At 46.1% G+C, this 12,847-nt stretch overlaps 1 protein-coding gene across 3 annotated transcripts in view; it reads left to right on the top strand.

The window, feature by feature from the left end:
* Prkar2a (protein kinase cAMP-dependent type II regulatory subunit alpha) overlaps positions 1-12,262 on the top strand; it is a 65,092-nt gene extending 52,830 nt beyond the window's left edge. For 2 of the 3 annotated variants that reach the window (XM_087560755.1, XM_087560754.1), the window contains 3 exons: positions 3,115-3,180; positions 7,517-7,658; positions 8,706-12,262. In XM_087560755.1, coding sequence (XP_087416881.1) covers positions 3,115-3,180; positions 7,517-7,658; positions 8,706-8,839 — 342 coding nt within the window. In that variant the 3' untranslated portion in view covers positions 8,840-12,262. 3 annotated transcript variants of the gene reach the window in all.
* Positions 12,263-12,847: the final 585 nt, after the last annotated feature.

Below are 12,847 nucleotides of genomic sequence, written 5' to 3' on the forward strand. Positions count from 1 at the left end.
TTACGCTCCCTTAGCCCTGTGCTGACACGGGAATCCTCAGCATCCAGTGACTCCTTGATATAGAGACCCTTTGTGTCTTTCTCATGTTATTTTTAATAATGTTAGATCCCACACAGTAAACTGGACCATTATACTTAAAGAAGACTGCAAACTGGGCATAGCAGTGTATGCCTAAAATCCAACACTTAGGTAGAGGCAAGTGGGTCGGGAGTTCAGGACCACTCTCAGCTACATAACAACTTTTGGCTCTCCTGTTCTACATGTAATATCTTTTAGAAATATTTCCTCTGTCTACTGTGTTTGTATTTTAATTACATGTAAGTAGTTTTAGAAACTTTTCCAGATATAAACTTACCTGCCCATGGATCTGACAAGACCACTGGGGAAGGAGTCTGGCTGAGTCCAGGTGGACAGTGTATAGGGCCTTGTTCACCCAGCTGTGGTGAAGAGGATGGTTTCAGGTCAGGGTGGATCCCAGGCCTATGTGCTTGAGTCCCATTCATAGAGCTGGCCCCACCCAAGCCTTGAGAACTAGTCAGACTTACAGTGAAGGGAGAGGAGAGCCCACTACAGCACTGACAGAAGTACCCTGTTCATCCCAGTTCCAGCTCTGAATGGCTCTGCTTGCTAGGTGAAGACTGGGGTAAACAAGACTCAGTAAGGCCCACTGTGATGTGTGATGATGCACATGTGCAAAGTGAGAGTGTAGAATAGAGGTAACTAATCCGTGTTACTCTGGAAAGGAAACTGCAAGTGCTTGTTTTTTACAGGTTTATACAAAACTTAATTTCTTCCTTGAATATGCAGAGTACAAATATGATGAAATGTCCGTGTTTACTTTATGAAGTAAAAAAATCTGCTCACATTTATATTATAAATTTATTAAGGCAATGAACTGTATAGAAAAAGCCCTCATTTGTTCTGCTTAAAGCATTGCATAAGCCATTCTGCACATTAAACATTGCACTCCAGTGCATGACATGCTGTCTGCATAGCATGCTGGCCAGTGAGGCTGCGGGTGTATGCTGGCCATCCCTAGGGGGCTTCTATCTTTCATCTCAAGTTATTCTGCCCACAGTTTCAGGGGATACCAGCTCATCATGGAGGCAGGAACAAGTCAGGCCGTGGTAATCAGAAAGAGAGTGAATGAAAAACAGGGGAATGTCTCTCTTAGTGACAGAGTGAGGCCCCGTGTTCCAAAGGTTCAGTAACTTCCCAGGAAAGTGTCTCCAGATGGGGACAAGAGGTCAAATACATGGACCTTTGGGAGACATTTTGCATTCACACTGTGACACAAAAGTCTTTCGGGTTTTTGACAGGATCTAACTGCATAGCCTAGGCTAGCTTCAGACTCACAGCAGTGTTTCTGCTTTAGCTGGCTGCGTGCTGTGGTTATAGCCATGAGCCGTCAGTCCATGCTGGAACTGGTGATTCACTCAAGCGAATCAGCCTCAAATGGTGTCTCTCTGTTTGGGGTTTGAAGTGGTGGGTCAAGCAAAAGACTGACGCTTGGCAGGGCGGACTCTTACTGAAGACAAAGTCCACACCAAGCTGGGCATGTGGGAGTGCACTTGGGAGGCAGAGGAAGGGGTGCTGATGAAAGTGAGGCTAACCTGGAGACAATGCATGCCAGGCCAGCCAGAACCACGTAGGCAGACCTGTCTCAGAACAAAGCACCAACCAGTAGCATGTGACTGCCGTTGTTCTCCGTGGTTTGACCCAGAGCTAACTGTGAGGGTGAGAAAGTGGAACAAGCCGAAAGCTTTGTCTCCTGTCTGCTTGCCTGAGTCTCTCTTCCTTCCAGCTTTTGCTCAGATTTCGCCTTTCCCTAAAGCTGTGTTGTCCACAGTAGCCTGTCCATCTACCGCCAGTTGAGAGCCTGTGGTCCCTGTCCTGTTCTTGTCCTGTAGCACTTGCCACCCTCCCACACAGCTGTATAACTTATTATTAATGTTCTGTATTATCATATTTCTTGGTATTAGTTTTATGTACATAGTACGTCATTTGTTGAATTGCCTGAATGGCTTGTTCAGCTAGGTAGTTTAGTAGTAAACCAAGAAAAAGAAGGCCTACAGCTTAGAAAGGCAGCGTTAGAGCTTGTGCTCGAAGGTACAGCCATCTGCATCCATGCTGACCTCTTCCTGTGTATGGGGGAGGTGGTGGTGGGGGTCAAGGACAACCTTCCAATGTCATTGCTTGTGCTCAGTCCATTTTAAAAGAAAGAAGAAAAAAAACCACACATAAACTAAAACAAAAACTAAAAAGCAAGGTCTCGCTTGGTGTGGTGACACACACTTTAATCCCGCACTCAGAGGACAGAGGCAGGTAGAACTCCAGGCCAGCCTGGGCTCTACAAAGCAAGTTCCAAGACAGCCAGCCATGGCTACACAGAGAAACCTATGGGGAGAAGGGTACAAAAAAACCAAAACAACCAAGGCCTCTTACTGGCCTGCAGCTTTCTAAAGTTGGGCTGGCTGGCTAGGAAGCCCCCAGGGATTTGCCATATCTGTCCCTGAAGCACTGAGATTACACTTGTGCATTACCACACTTAGCTCCTCCCACCCCAAACTTTGGCTCTGAGGACTGACCCTCAGGTCACTGTGCTTGACTTACAATGCTTTCTCCCTTTTTCTTCTTGAGGACTGTGTTTGTTGATCAAGATTGTTCTAGGCCTCATACTCTGGGCCTTACTTTGACACTATGTGCAGTATTCTTGTGTACTGGTCCCTAGAATGGGCTTCAGCACACCGACAGACAGGCAGAGCAGGGATGCTGTGAGGTTGGTGGCCTGGTCATATTCCTGGAGGTAAATATGAGTGCATAAGACAGAGGAGAAGTGGGCTGGGGATTTAGCTCAGTGGTAGAGCGCTTACCTAGGAAGCGCAAGGCCCTGGGTTCGGTCCCCAGCTCCGAAAAAAAGAACCAAAATAAAAAAAGACATAGGAGAAGTGTTAGTCATAATGGGGCCAGTGTCCTTACTGACCAGGAACCTCTGGTTCATTACAAGTCTGTTAGCCATTAACCCACTTGAGCAGTTGGAGACAGAGCTCTGAGGCCGACAGCGCTCACAGTGTTTGGTGTTCGGTGTCTTTGACCTTGCCTCCTCTTTTTCAGGGTGAAAAGGCCGACAGCTTTTATATTATAGAGTCTGGAGAAGTGAGCATCTTGATTAGAAGCAAGGTGAGTTTGGGCGCACTGTGCACGTGTCCTCGCGCCAGTGTTTACTTTGTTCAGCGTGGCCTGTACTTTAAAAGTTCCAAGCCATTGTCCCCAGAGCTCCCATGGACTAAACCACCAAGCAGAGGCACACATGGAGGGACCCATGGCTCCAGCCACAGAGGATGTAGCAGAGGATGGTATTGTCTGGCATCAGTAGGAGGAGAGCTCTTGGTCCTGTGAAGGCTTGATGCCCCTGTGTAGGCGAATGCCAGGGCAGGGAGGTGGGAGTGGGTGGGTAGGAGGGGGGCATCCTCATAGAAGCAGAGGGAGGGGAGATGCGGGGGGGGGGGGGGGGACAGACCTGGATAGCATTTGAAATGTAAATACATAAACTATCCGATTTAAAAAAAACAACGGGGGTTGGGAATTTAGCTCAGTGGTAGAGCACTTGCCTAGCAAGTGCAAGGCCCTGGGTTTGGTCCCCAGCTGGGGGGGGGGGGGGAGACGTTTAAAAAACAACAACAACAAAAGATTTAGTACATTTTCTCTTTTCCCGATTTTGCCTCTCTCATATAATTAGTGAAATGAGGATTACTAAGCTATAAATAAGAAAACTATAAAAACTATAAATACAGGAGCATTATGTAACAGGTACATACAAGGTTGGATGTGAAGACGGCATCCACAGTTTAGGACTCCTGGGGAAAGTCTCCATTATGTTACTCGCTTGGCTCTCATGGATAGACAGAGGTTGTAATTGATGACCTGTAGCTCGGAAGAATGCTAGATGGCCGCTATCTTTTTTCTTTATCCCTCTCCTCCCCCTTCCCCCCTCCCTCTCCCTCTCCCCCTCTCTTTCTCTCTCTCTCTTTCTCTCTCTCTCTCTTTCTCTCTCTTCCTTCTCATGTAGCTCAGGCTGGCTTCAAACTCAACCATGTATATATCTGAGGATGACTTTGAATTTTCAGTCTCTTGACTCCACTTCCCATATCCGTGGAGGGATGAAAAGACTAAAGATGTAAACTAGAGTGTCTTAAATTTACATTTAAGGGGTTGGGGACTTAGCTCAGTGGTAGAGGCTTGCTAGGCAAGCGCAGGGCCCTGGGTCCTCAGCTCCTTGGGGGGTGGGGGGAGATTTGCATTTAAATTGCATTTAAAGATAATAAAGAAGGCAGGGCCGGAGAGATGGCTTCCCAGTTAAGAATGCACAGTGCTGCCTAGGAAGTGCAAGGCCCTGGGTGGCCCTGGGTTCGGTCCCCAGCTCCGAAAAAAAGAACCAAAAAAAAAAAAAAAGAATGCACAGTGCTCTCACAGGGGCTCTGAGTCTGTTTTTCACAGCAGCTCCAGGGAACCTGATCTCCTTTCTGGGCTCCCTGAGCACTTGCATTCGCAGGCCCACATACACAGACTTAAAAACCAGTGTTTGCAGGCTGGAGAGATGGCTCAGTGGTTAAGAGCACTGACTGCTCTTCCAGAGGTCCTGAGTTCAATTCCCAGCAACCACATGGTGGCTCACAACCATCTGTAAAGAAATCCGATGCCCTCTTCTGGTGTGTCTGAAGACAGCTACAGTGTACTTATATATATATAATAAAAGAATAAATCTTTAAAAAAAAAAACAAAAAAACAGTGTTTTAGAGAACTAAGGCCGACAACACGGTCTAGCAGGAAGCCTGGTGGGTAAAGGTGACGGCCCCAAAGCCTGACAACCTGAGTTCGATCCTCAGAACCCACAAAGTGGAAAGGGAGAACTGACTCTCAAAAACTGTCCTCTGCATATTACACCAGTGCTGTGGTGTGTGCATGCCTAAACACATAAGCACACAAAAATAAGTGAACCTCAAAAAATTAAAGAATTGGGCAAGAGGGGTTGGGGATTTAGCTCAGTGGTAGAGCACTTGCCTAGCAAGCACAAGGCCCTGGGTTCGGTCCCCAGCTCCGAAAAAAAAAAAGAAAAAGAAAGAAAGAAAAAGAAAAAAGAAAAAAGAAAAAGAATTGGGGCAAGAGAAATGACTCCAGAGTTAAGAGCAGTTGTCGTATAGGCATAAGGACCAGATTGAACCCTTGCACCCACATAACAAGCCAGACAACCTCTAAATGCCCGTGGTCCCAGTTCCAAGACGGTAGAAACAGAAGACAGTTGAGGCTTGTTAGCGGAGTAGTCATGAAGAGATAAAGAGAATAGCAGGTACCCACCTCTGTGTTCATGTGCTGCATACACAGGCGCACCCTTCACTCGGATGCACTCCCTTAGGAGCTGGGGTCGTGCTCCTTTAGGCCCAGCACTTGGGAGGCAGAACCCAGTGAATCTGAGGTCAAGGTCTGTAGAGCAAGTACCAGGATTACACAGAGGAGCCCTGTCTTGGAAAACCAAAAATAAACTAATTAGTTAATTAATTAGTTAATTCCCTTTAGGGATTGGAGGGATGGACCAGCAGTCAAGAGCAGTGGCTGCTGTTCCAGGAGATAGATTTCATTCCCAGCACACGGCCACTCACAACTGTCTGTAACTCCATTCTAGGGGATATGACTTTTATTTCCAGCCTCCACCATTTGGGTGCACAGACACACATGTGGGCAAAACACACATAAAATAACATTTTAAAACACTCCTCTAAGGGGCTGGAGTAGTGGTTCAGTGGTTAAGATCATTCACTCCTCTTGCAGAGAAAGTTCCCGGGTTCAGTTCCCAATACTCATATCAATTAATTAGATCCCAATCACCTGAACTTCAGCTTCAGTGGCTCTGACATTCTGTCTGGATTCCATGGGCACTTGTACATGCATACATACAAGCAAGGGGTTCACACATATACACATAAAATCAATAAGTAAGCCCACATATAATACACACCCTTTAAGGGCTGGAAAGGCAGCCGTTAAAGAGCATGTCCTGCTTTTCCAAAGGACCCAAGTTTGGTTCCCAGATCCCACATTGGGACAGCTCACAACTTCCTGTAACTCCAGCTCCAAGGGATCTCACACATTTCTGGATTTCATGGACACCTGCACAGGAGCGTGCGCACGCAGACACACAAATATGAGAATAAAATACTTATTTTCAAAAACTGGGAAAAATTCTCTTTAAAAAGTAACAAGGGTTGGGGATTTAGCTCAGTGGTAGAGCGCTTGCCTACCAAGCGCAAGGCCCTGGGTTCAGTTCCCAGCTCCGAAAAAAAAAAAGAAAAAAAAAAAAAAGTAACAAAGGGGGCTGGAGAGATGGCTCAGAGGTTAAGAGCACTGGCTGCTCTTCCAGAGGTCCTGAGTTTAATTCCCAGCAACCACATGGTGGCTCACAACCATCTATAATCAGGTCTGGTGCCCTCTTCTGTATACGTCAAGCAGAAAGCTGTATGACGTATACATAATAAATAAATGTTTTTTAAAAAAAAATAAATAAAGGGGCTGGGGATTTAGCTCAGTGGTAGAGCGCTTACCTAGGAAGCGCAAGGCCCTGGGTTCGGTCCCCAGCTCCGAAAAAAAGAACCAAATAAATAAATAAATAAATAAATAAATAAAAAATAAAAAGTAACAAAGGGTTATAGGCATGGTAGCACGCACTGTAATCCCAGCACTTGAGGCAGGCCCAGCTTGGTGTACATTACTAGTCCCAGGCTAGCCGGAGCCAGTAAGTAAGTCTCTGTTACCAGTCAGGGGAGGGCTGTCTTTCTGCCTGTACCACTCGTGGTTCTTAGGGACAGAGACTGGTTCTCATAATTTGTTGTTACTGCCTTACTTAGCAGATGGAGTCGTAAGAAATAAGAACCCAGTGTAGCAATACAACATAGCACATATGTTTGAAGGATGTCCTTAACCTGTTAAGAATGGAGGCACAGCTCAGGTGTCAGTGCAGAAAGTACTTTAAAAGAAATGTTGTCACCGGGGTTGGGGATTTGGCTCAGTGGTAGAGCGCTTGCCTAGGAGGCGCAAGGTCCTGGGTTCGGTCCCCAGCCCCGGGGGAAAAAAAATGTCACCAAAGCGCCATTCAAGACTGTCTGGAACCAGCCCGCCCTCTTGTGTGTTGGCTCATGGCTGACGGAAGGGTGAGCAGAAGACCTTGTTGGGCTTCCGCTGTGCAGTGGTCACATCTCCCAGGATGTGTAATCTCCACAGAAGATGCCGGAGCTGCAGCCTCTACCTAACGTGTGGGTCCTGGGTGGGCCCAGGTCAAACCATCCTTCAGTTCTACCAAGCCACACAGATGTTTCTGTTGAGTTTCCAGGGTACAAAGTTTCTGCAATGTGAATTCTCAGTGATTTTGTTGACCTTTCCGGAAAGGGAACTTGAGTGTGTACAACTGGCCATGCCCAGCTGTGATCTTAGAATCAGCCAGGACCATATTCTGTATCTGTTGCAGACTAAAACGAACAAGAACGGCGGGAACCAGGAGGTTGAGATTGCCCACTGCCATAAGGGGCAGTACTTTGGAGAACTTGCCCTGGTGACCAACAAACCAAGAGCTGCTTCTGCTTATGCGGTTGGAGACGTCAAATGCTTAGGTAAGAAAATGTCTTTGTGAAGGGCTTACAAGGCCTGCCCCAACTTTAGGCAGTTAATGGTAGCTGGGGGAGGGAGACATAATCCTAATTAAACTATCCTCCCCTTCCTCCCAAAAGAACATGACATCAGGAGAGCAGGATGGGAACCGGCTGGGAAGGGGGGTTGGGCAGCAGGTAGGGTGGGATGAACACGATCAAAACATACATGCATGGAGGCCGTAATAAAAACCATTATCATGTGTGGCTGAAATGTGCTAAAATGAAAAAAGAAAATTCTTTGTGCATTACTAATTTTTTTCTAATATACAAGGGTTTTTTGTTCGTTTTTCCTGTTATCAGCCTTGACTTATTCTGCTTACTCTCATTCAGATCTCGGTCTGGGTAGTTTGTGACTCAGTGCTCTTAACTGCCGAGCCATCTTCAGCAAAGCTTCTTCTTCTTTTTTTTTTTTTTTTTTTTTTCTTGGCATTGAACTTTAAAACCTTGCACATTCTTTTCTTTTCTTTTCTTTTTTCTTTTTTTTTTTCTTTTTTTTCAGAGCTGGGGACCGAACCCAGGGCCTTGCACTTGCTAGGCAAGTGCCCTACCACTGAACTAAATCCCCAACCCCTCACATTCTAAACACATGCTGGGCCACTAAATCTCTACCCCCAGCACCCTAGAAATCAATTCTGAGCAATGAATCCAGGTTGGGAGGCAGACAGGCCCATGGGCACACCGGCACACAATGGGCACACAGACACACAACAGGCACACAGGTACACAACAGGCACACAGGCCTGTGAAAGCAACAGTGATGGAGGCAGGTGGCCAGGCCTGTGGAGGAACAAGACAGGTGGTTGCTACTGTGCCCACCATTAGTCTTCAGCAGAGATGCAGTCCTGCTGTATTATGCAGAAGCACCTCTTTTCCCATGTGCCCAGGATTCTAAAATTCAGTCCTGTAACATGAGTGGGTAGTGTATTTAGGAAAAGGGTTACATGCAGGAAATTAAATTGTTAATGTAAACAAATCTTTCTCTCCCACCCCTCTTTTTTAACAATGCAGTCATGGATGTTCAAGCATTTGAGAGGCTTCTGGGCCCCTGCATGGACATCATGAAGAGGAACATCTCACATTACGAAGAACAGCTGGTGAAGATGTTTGGCTCCAACTTGGATCTGTTGGACCCCGGGCAGTAGATGTGATGAATCTCGAAGCCTTCTCAGTGTGATACCAAATCCTTCCAGTCAGCCACAAGAACACACCCAGAAAACAGACACGACAGAACTGCGCCTGCTGCTGTCTCTGCTGCTGCCATCGCTGTGGTAAAGGGCACTTAGAAGTCTTGAAAGATGGACAGAGGCTCTACCCACACCCACCTTCCACTTTGCTTCTGAACGCCGTCATTAGACCACTTATGTCACGATTACTCCAGCCCAGGTTTCACGTTTGGTTCAGAATGGCATGTCTCTCCAGCAATTTAAGTGCCTGATACAAAGTCCAAAGTGTAAACATCCTCCTTTCCTCTCTTGCTGCTAATGTTGCTTCTGAAAGTTCTGAGGTCTGCAGAAACCTGTGGAATAACACTCCACAGTCCTTCTCAAGGGAGGAAGTGGTAGAGCCTTCAGTCTCCTCACTTGTCCTTTGAGAAGGTCCACAGTGTGTTCACAATTGCTGCTTTTCTCTCACAGTGGAAGGTGGTAGCAGTTATACTGGAGTTCTGTGCCCCAGGGGCCCTATACTTTTGCTGGAAGCTACACGTTATATAGCTGTGTCCAAGCTCCGGAAAAGGCCCCCTTGAAGGCCCAGCAGGTCCCTAGGAGCAGACGGTACTCAGACTCGCTTAGCAGGAAACGTGGATCCAGCACTCTTGCCAGTGTAGCCAGGAAAGGTTATCTGGGTCAGGGTTTTTGTTGTTTGTTTTTAGTAAGTTTTTTGTTTGTTTAACCTCTGTGCCGTTTACATAAACAAATTGCTATCCATTTCTAAGGAGCCGGGGGTGGCCGTTTAGCTCAGCTGGTCAGAGCACGGTGCTGATAAGGAGCCAGGGTCTGGAAGTGTTATTGCTTTATCTGACCTAAGTACTTCCCTGAGTGGCCCCTGCCATGACCCTGTCCCTGGCTGATGGCAGAAACTACCCAGCCGGAGGTTGTGCTGCACAGAGAGCCCTTCCCTTGTAGCTTTATTACACAGCGTGGCTACTAATCCGCAGTTTTTAAACTCTTAAAAAAGAGGCTTTTTTTTTTTAAGGAAATTTTTTCTCTATTTAGAGAATTCACCTTGGATGTATTCATATACATGGAGTTTGTCCACTGACTCAGGCATTTGTCCTAAATATCTGTTTTCAAAACTTGTATCATTGGGGTAGGGGTTGGGTGCAGCTCAGTGGCAAAGCTCGTATATAGCACATGCAAGGCTCTGGGTTTGGTCTCCAGCACTATAATAGCCATGGAAGACAGGTTATCATGCATAAACATGAAATTACTGTGAAGGCCTTTCTAACTGTCTCGACTTTTGCCCTGGTCACTGTAGCCAAGAAATGTCCAGAGTAGATGGGTTGCCACAGTTTTGGGAATTAAGTCACTTTTTCTTGTGTTTCATGAAGCAAAAGCAGGACTCTTCAGACTGCTCTGAGTAGCCTACGTTACAGATCTGGGGTTTGTCCAGCTGTAACTACTGTGAAGCAGGCAGCTAGCACTGGAAAACCCTCATAGCGATCCCGAATCTTCCTAAGGTCCTTTTCTATGGTATCGCTTTATTAAATAAATCAGACCTTGTACTTTGACAGAATAATACCTGATTTCTTGCAAAGGTAAGAGGTGCAATGGGCTCCAGGAGTAGCCCAAAAGTCCAGCCCCAGACCTTACAAGGACTCTAAACCCTCACCCCACCCTCCATGCCAGCCTTGGTTAGGGTTGGCTGTGAATCTCATGCCAGAGTTATTCCTGTAGGCTGCTAGGGGTAGGCCTTCTTAGCCTGCCCTCACACTTAAGTCTTGGCTTCAGAGTCCTCCTTGTCACCCTCCTGCCTCACTGACGGCTGCTCTTTCACAGAGAAGGCACCAAGTCCAAGTTCTGTAACTACTGATTGAGTCTTCACTGCAGTGTGGCCCTGTGCCGGAGCACGTGTGGATGGGGGCATGGGAGAGGTACACGTGTCTGCAGGAGCTGGTGTGGCGATGAAAGGCGACTGTCACCACAGCACCAGGCCCTGACAGTATTCCAGTTCTCTTTGCAGCTTCAAGAATCAGGTGACAGCAGATTTTTCTCAAGGTTGCAGTGTTCTCCTTGTGCCAGGCAACTCCTACAGCAGATAGCTAGGCCTCCTGGGAGGAGTATCAAAAAAATTCCTTTGCTCTCCTCTCTTCTGAGGGTTGGGGCTTCCCTCCCTTTTCCCTGGCTTTGCTATTGACTTGGGATGACAGAGAATCCTCCTCAGAGCCTGGAGGTCCAACCGCAGTATTTCCCTTCCTTTCTGGCCCCAGCTTAGCTTACTCACGTTCTCCCGGTTGAATTCTCTGCAGGACAGGCTCTTTAGGTCTTGTCCTCTGAGCTCATAATCTTATTAAAGAATTATTTGTTTCTGATCTAGAGTCTCAGAAATCAGCATTGAGCTTTTTCTTTCTTTGAGCAGTTTAGTAAGCAAATTCAGCAGCAAAGTGGCAAAAGCAAAACAAAACAAAAAACAACTAAAAAATCACAAGAGAAACCAACGCTCCAGTGGAGAGGTTCCGTCCACCCTGACTGCCCAGATTGGCTGCTTGTGGTGGCAGAGCCACTGCGTGCTGCTGGTGTCCTGGCGCCCTGTGCACACAGCGTTCCGTGGCGTGTCGCAGCCCTCATTTTAAAAAGATGAAAGCATTTTGCACAGAGAAAGAAAAGGACCCATGAATGTCATCTTTTATCTTTCTCAGTCAGTTGATATTGAAATTTTTGTTTTTGATAATGCACTTGTAAACCAATCTCACCAAGATATGGGTAGTTTTTGATCTTTCACTACAATTACCTCTCGTCTCTCTTGTCTTGACTGCTGACGTTCCTCTGTGATTCTGATGTCTATTTTATGGGGAGCAGCCTTCCCGTGGGTTTCCTATTACACTCTGCAGGGCTATCTTTATAAAAAAAAATTTAAAAAAGAGTGAAAATTGTCACTCACCTCATGGGGGATTTGCAGAAAACCATATAGCCCACCTTGAGCAAAGGTTAGATTCGTCGTTTTTTGTTGTTATGTTTTAAATTCATTGTAATAATAATTAAAAAAAAAAAACCAATTAAGCATTATTGTGCTACCTCAAAGGTAAAAAGATTCTATGGTTGTCTTTTGGTCCTGAGTTCTATACATGGTGTTTGAAATTCTTTCAATTGGAATTATTTTTTAAATCATTGGGGTGAATCTAATTTTAACCTGTTTTACACTTGTATTTTAATCTCAAAAGAATATATGATTGGAAAACAAACAATTCTTGATCTGTAGTCTTAAACGTATAATTAAAAGTCACTAGAAATCAGTCATCATTTGCTGTAAACAAGGTTGGGTTGGTTTTTTGTTTGTTTTTTAAAGGAAACTCTAGGTCTCGGCTTCACTCTTGACTAATAAAGGCTGACAAATCATGTCTGACTTTCCTGGTTTGTCCTGCGTTATATTTTTGTCTTCTCTTTTAAGGGTTCCAGGCCATCTTAGCGCTTACCTGGCAAATACGTTATTGGGGTTGATAGGCCCCTTGAAAATGGGGGAGAAGCCCTGGACATTTGTAGTAATTAGGTTCCACAGAGAAACGGTCAGTGTGGGGTGGGGTGGGTATGGAGAGAAGGGTTCTGAGGTGTGGTGTAAGGGGTCCGCATGATTAGTGAGGCAGATCTGAAGATTGGGGCAGGGTGAGCTGGAGACCACGAGGAATACGTAGTTTAGTTCTGGTCTTAAATTCAGAGGCCTGAAAACTAGAACAGCCAGTGCTGTGTGTGGCTCTTGTCTAAACATCAGCGGGCTCAAGAGCTGTGGAAAACTGATGCCTTAGTGTGAGAGACAGCAGGAGACAGGGCACGTGCCAGGTCAAAGGTCAGGAGGAAAATGCTCTTCCACTTTAAGGATATAAAGCTAGGGCCTTGCAAATGTTAGAAAAACGCTACCATTGGTCGAACTGTGTCTCCAGCCAGGCCTTTTTGTTTACAGGCTTTCAGACTGAGCTGGTCAGGTAAGGCCTAACCACA

Source organism: Rattus norvegicus, chromosome 8 (genome assembly GCF_021556685.1).
Source record: "Rattus norvegicus strain SHRSP/BbbUtx chromosome 8, alternate assembly SHRSP_T2T, whole genome shotgun sequence".
Classification (NCBI taxonomy): domain Eukaryota; kingdom Metazoa; phylum Chordata; class Mammalia; order Rodentia; family Muridae; genus Rattus; species Rattus norvegicus.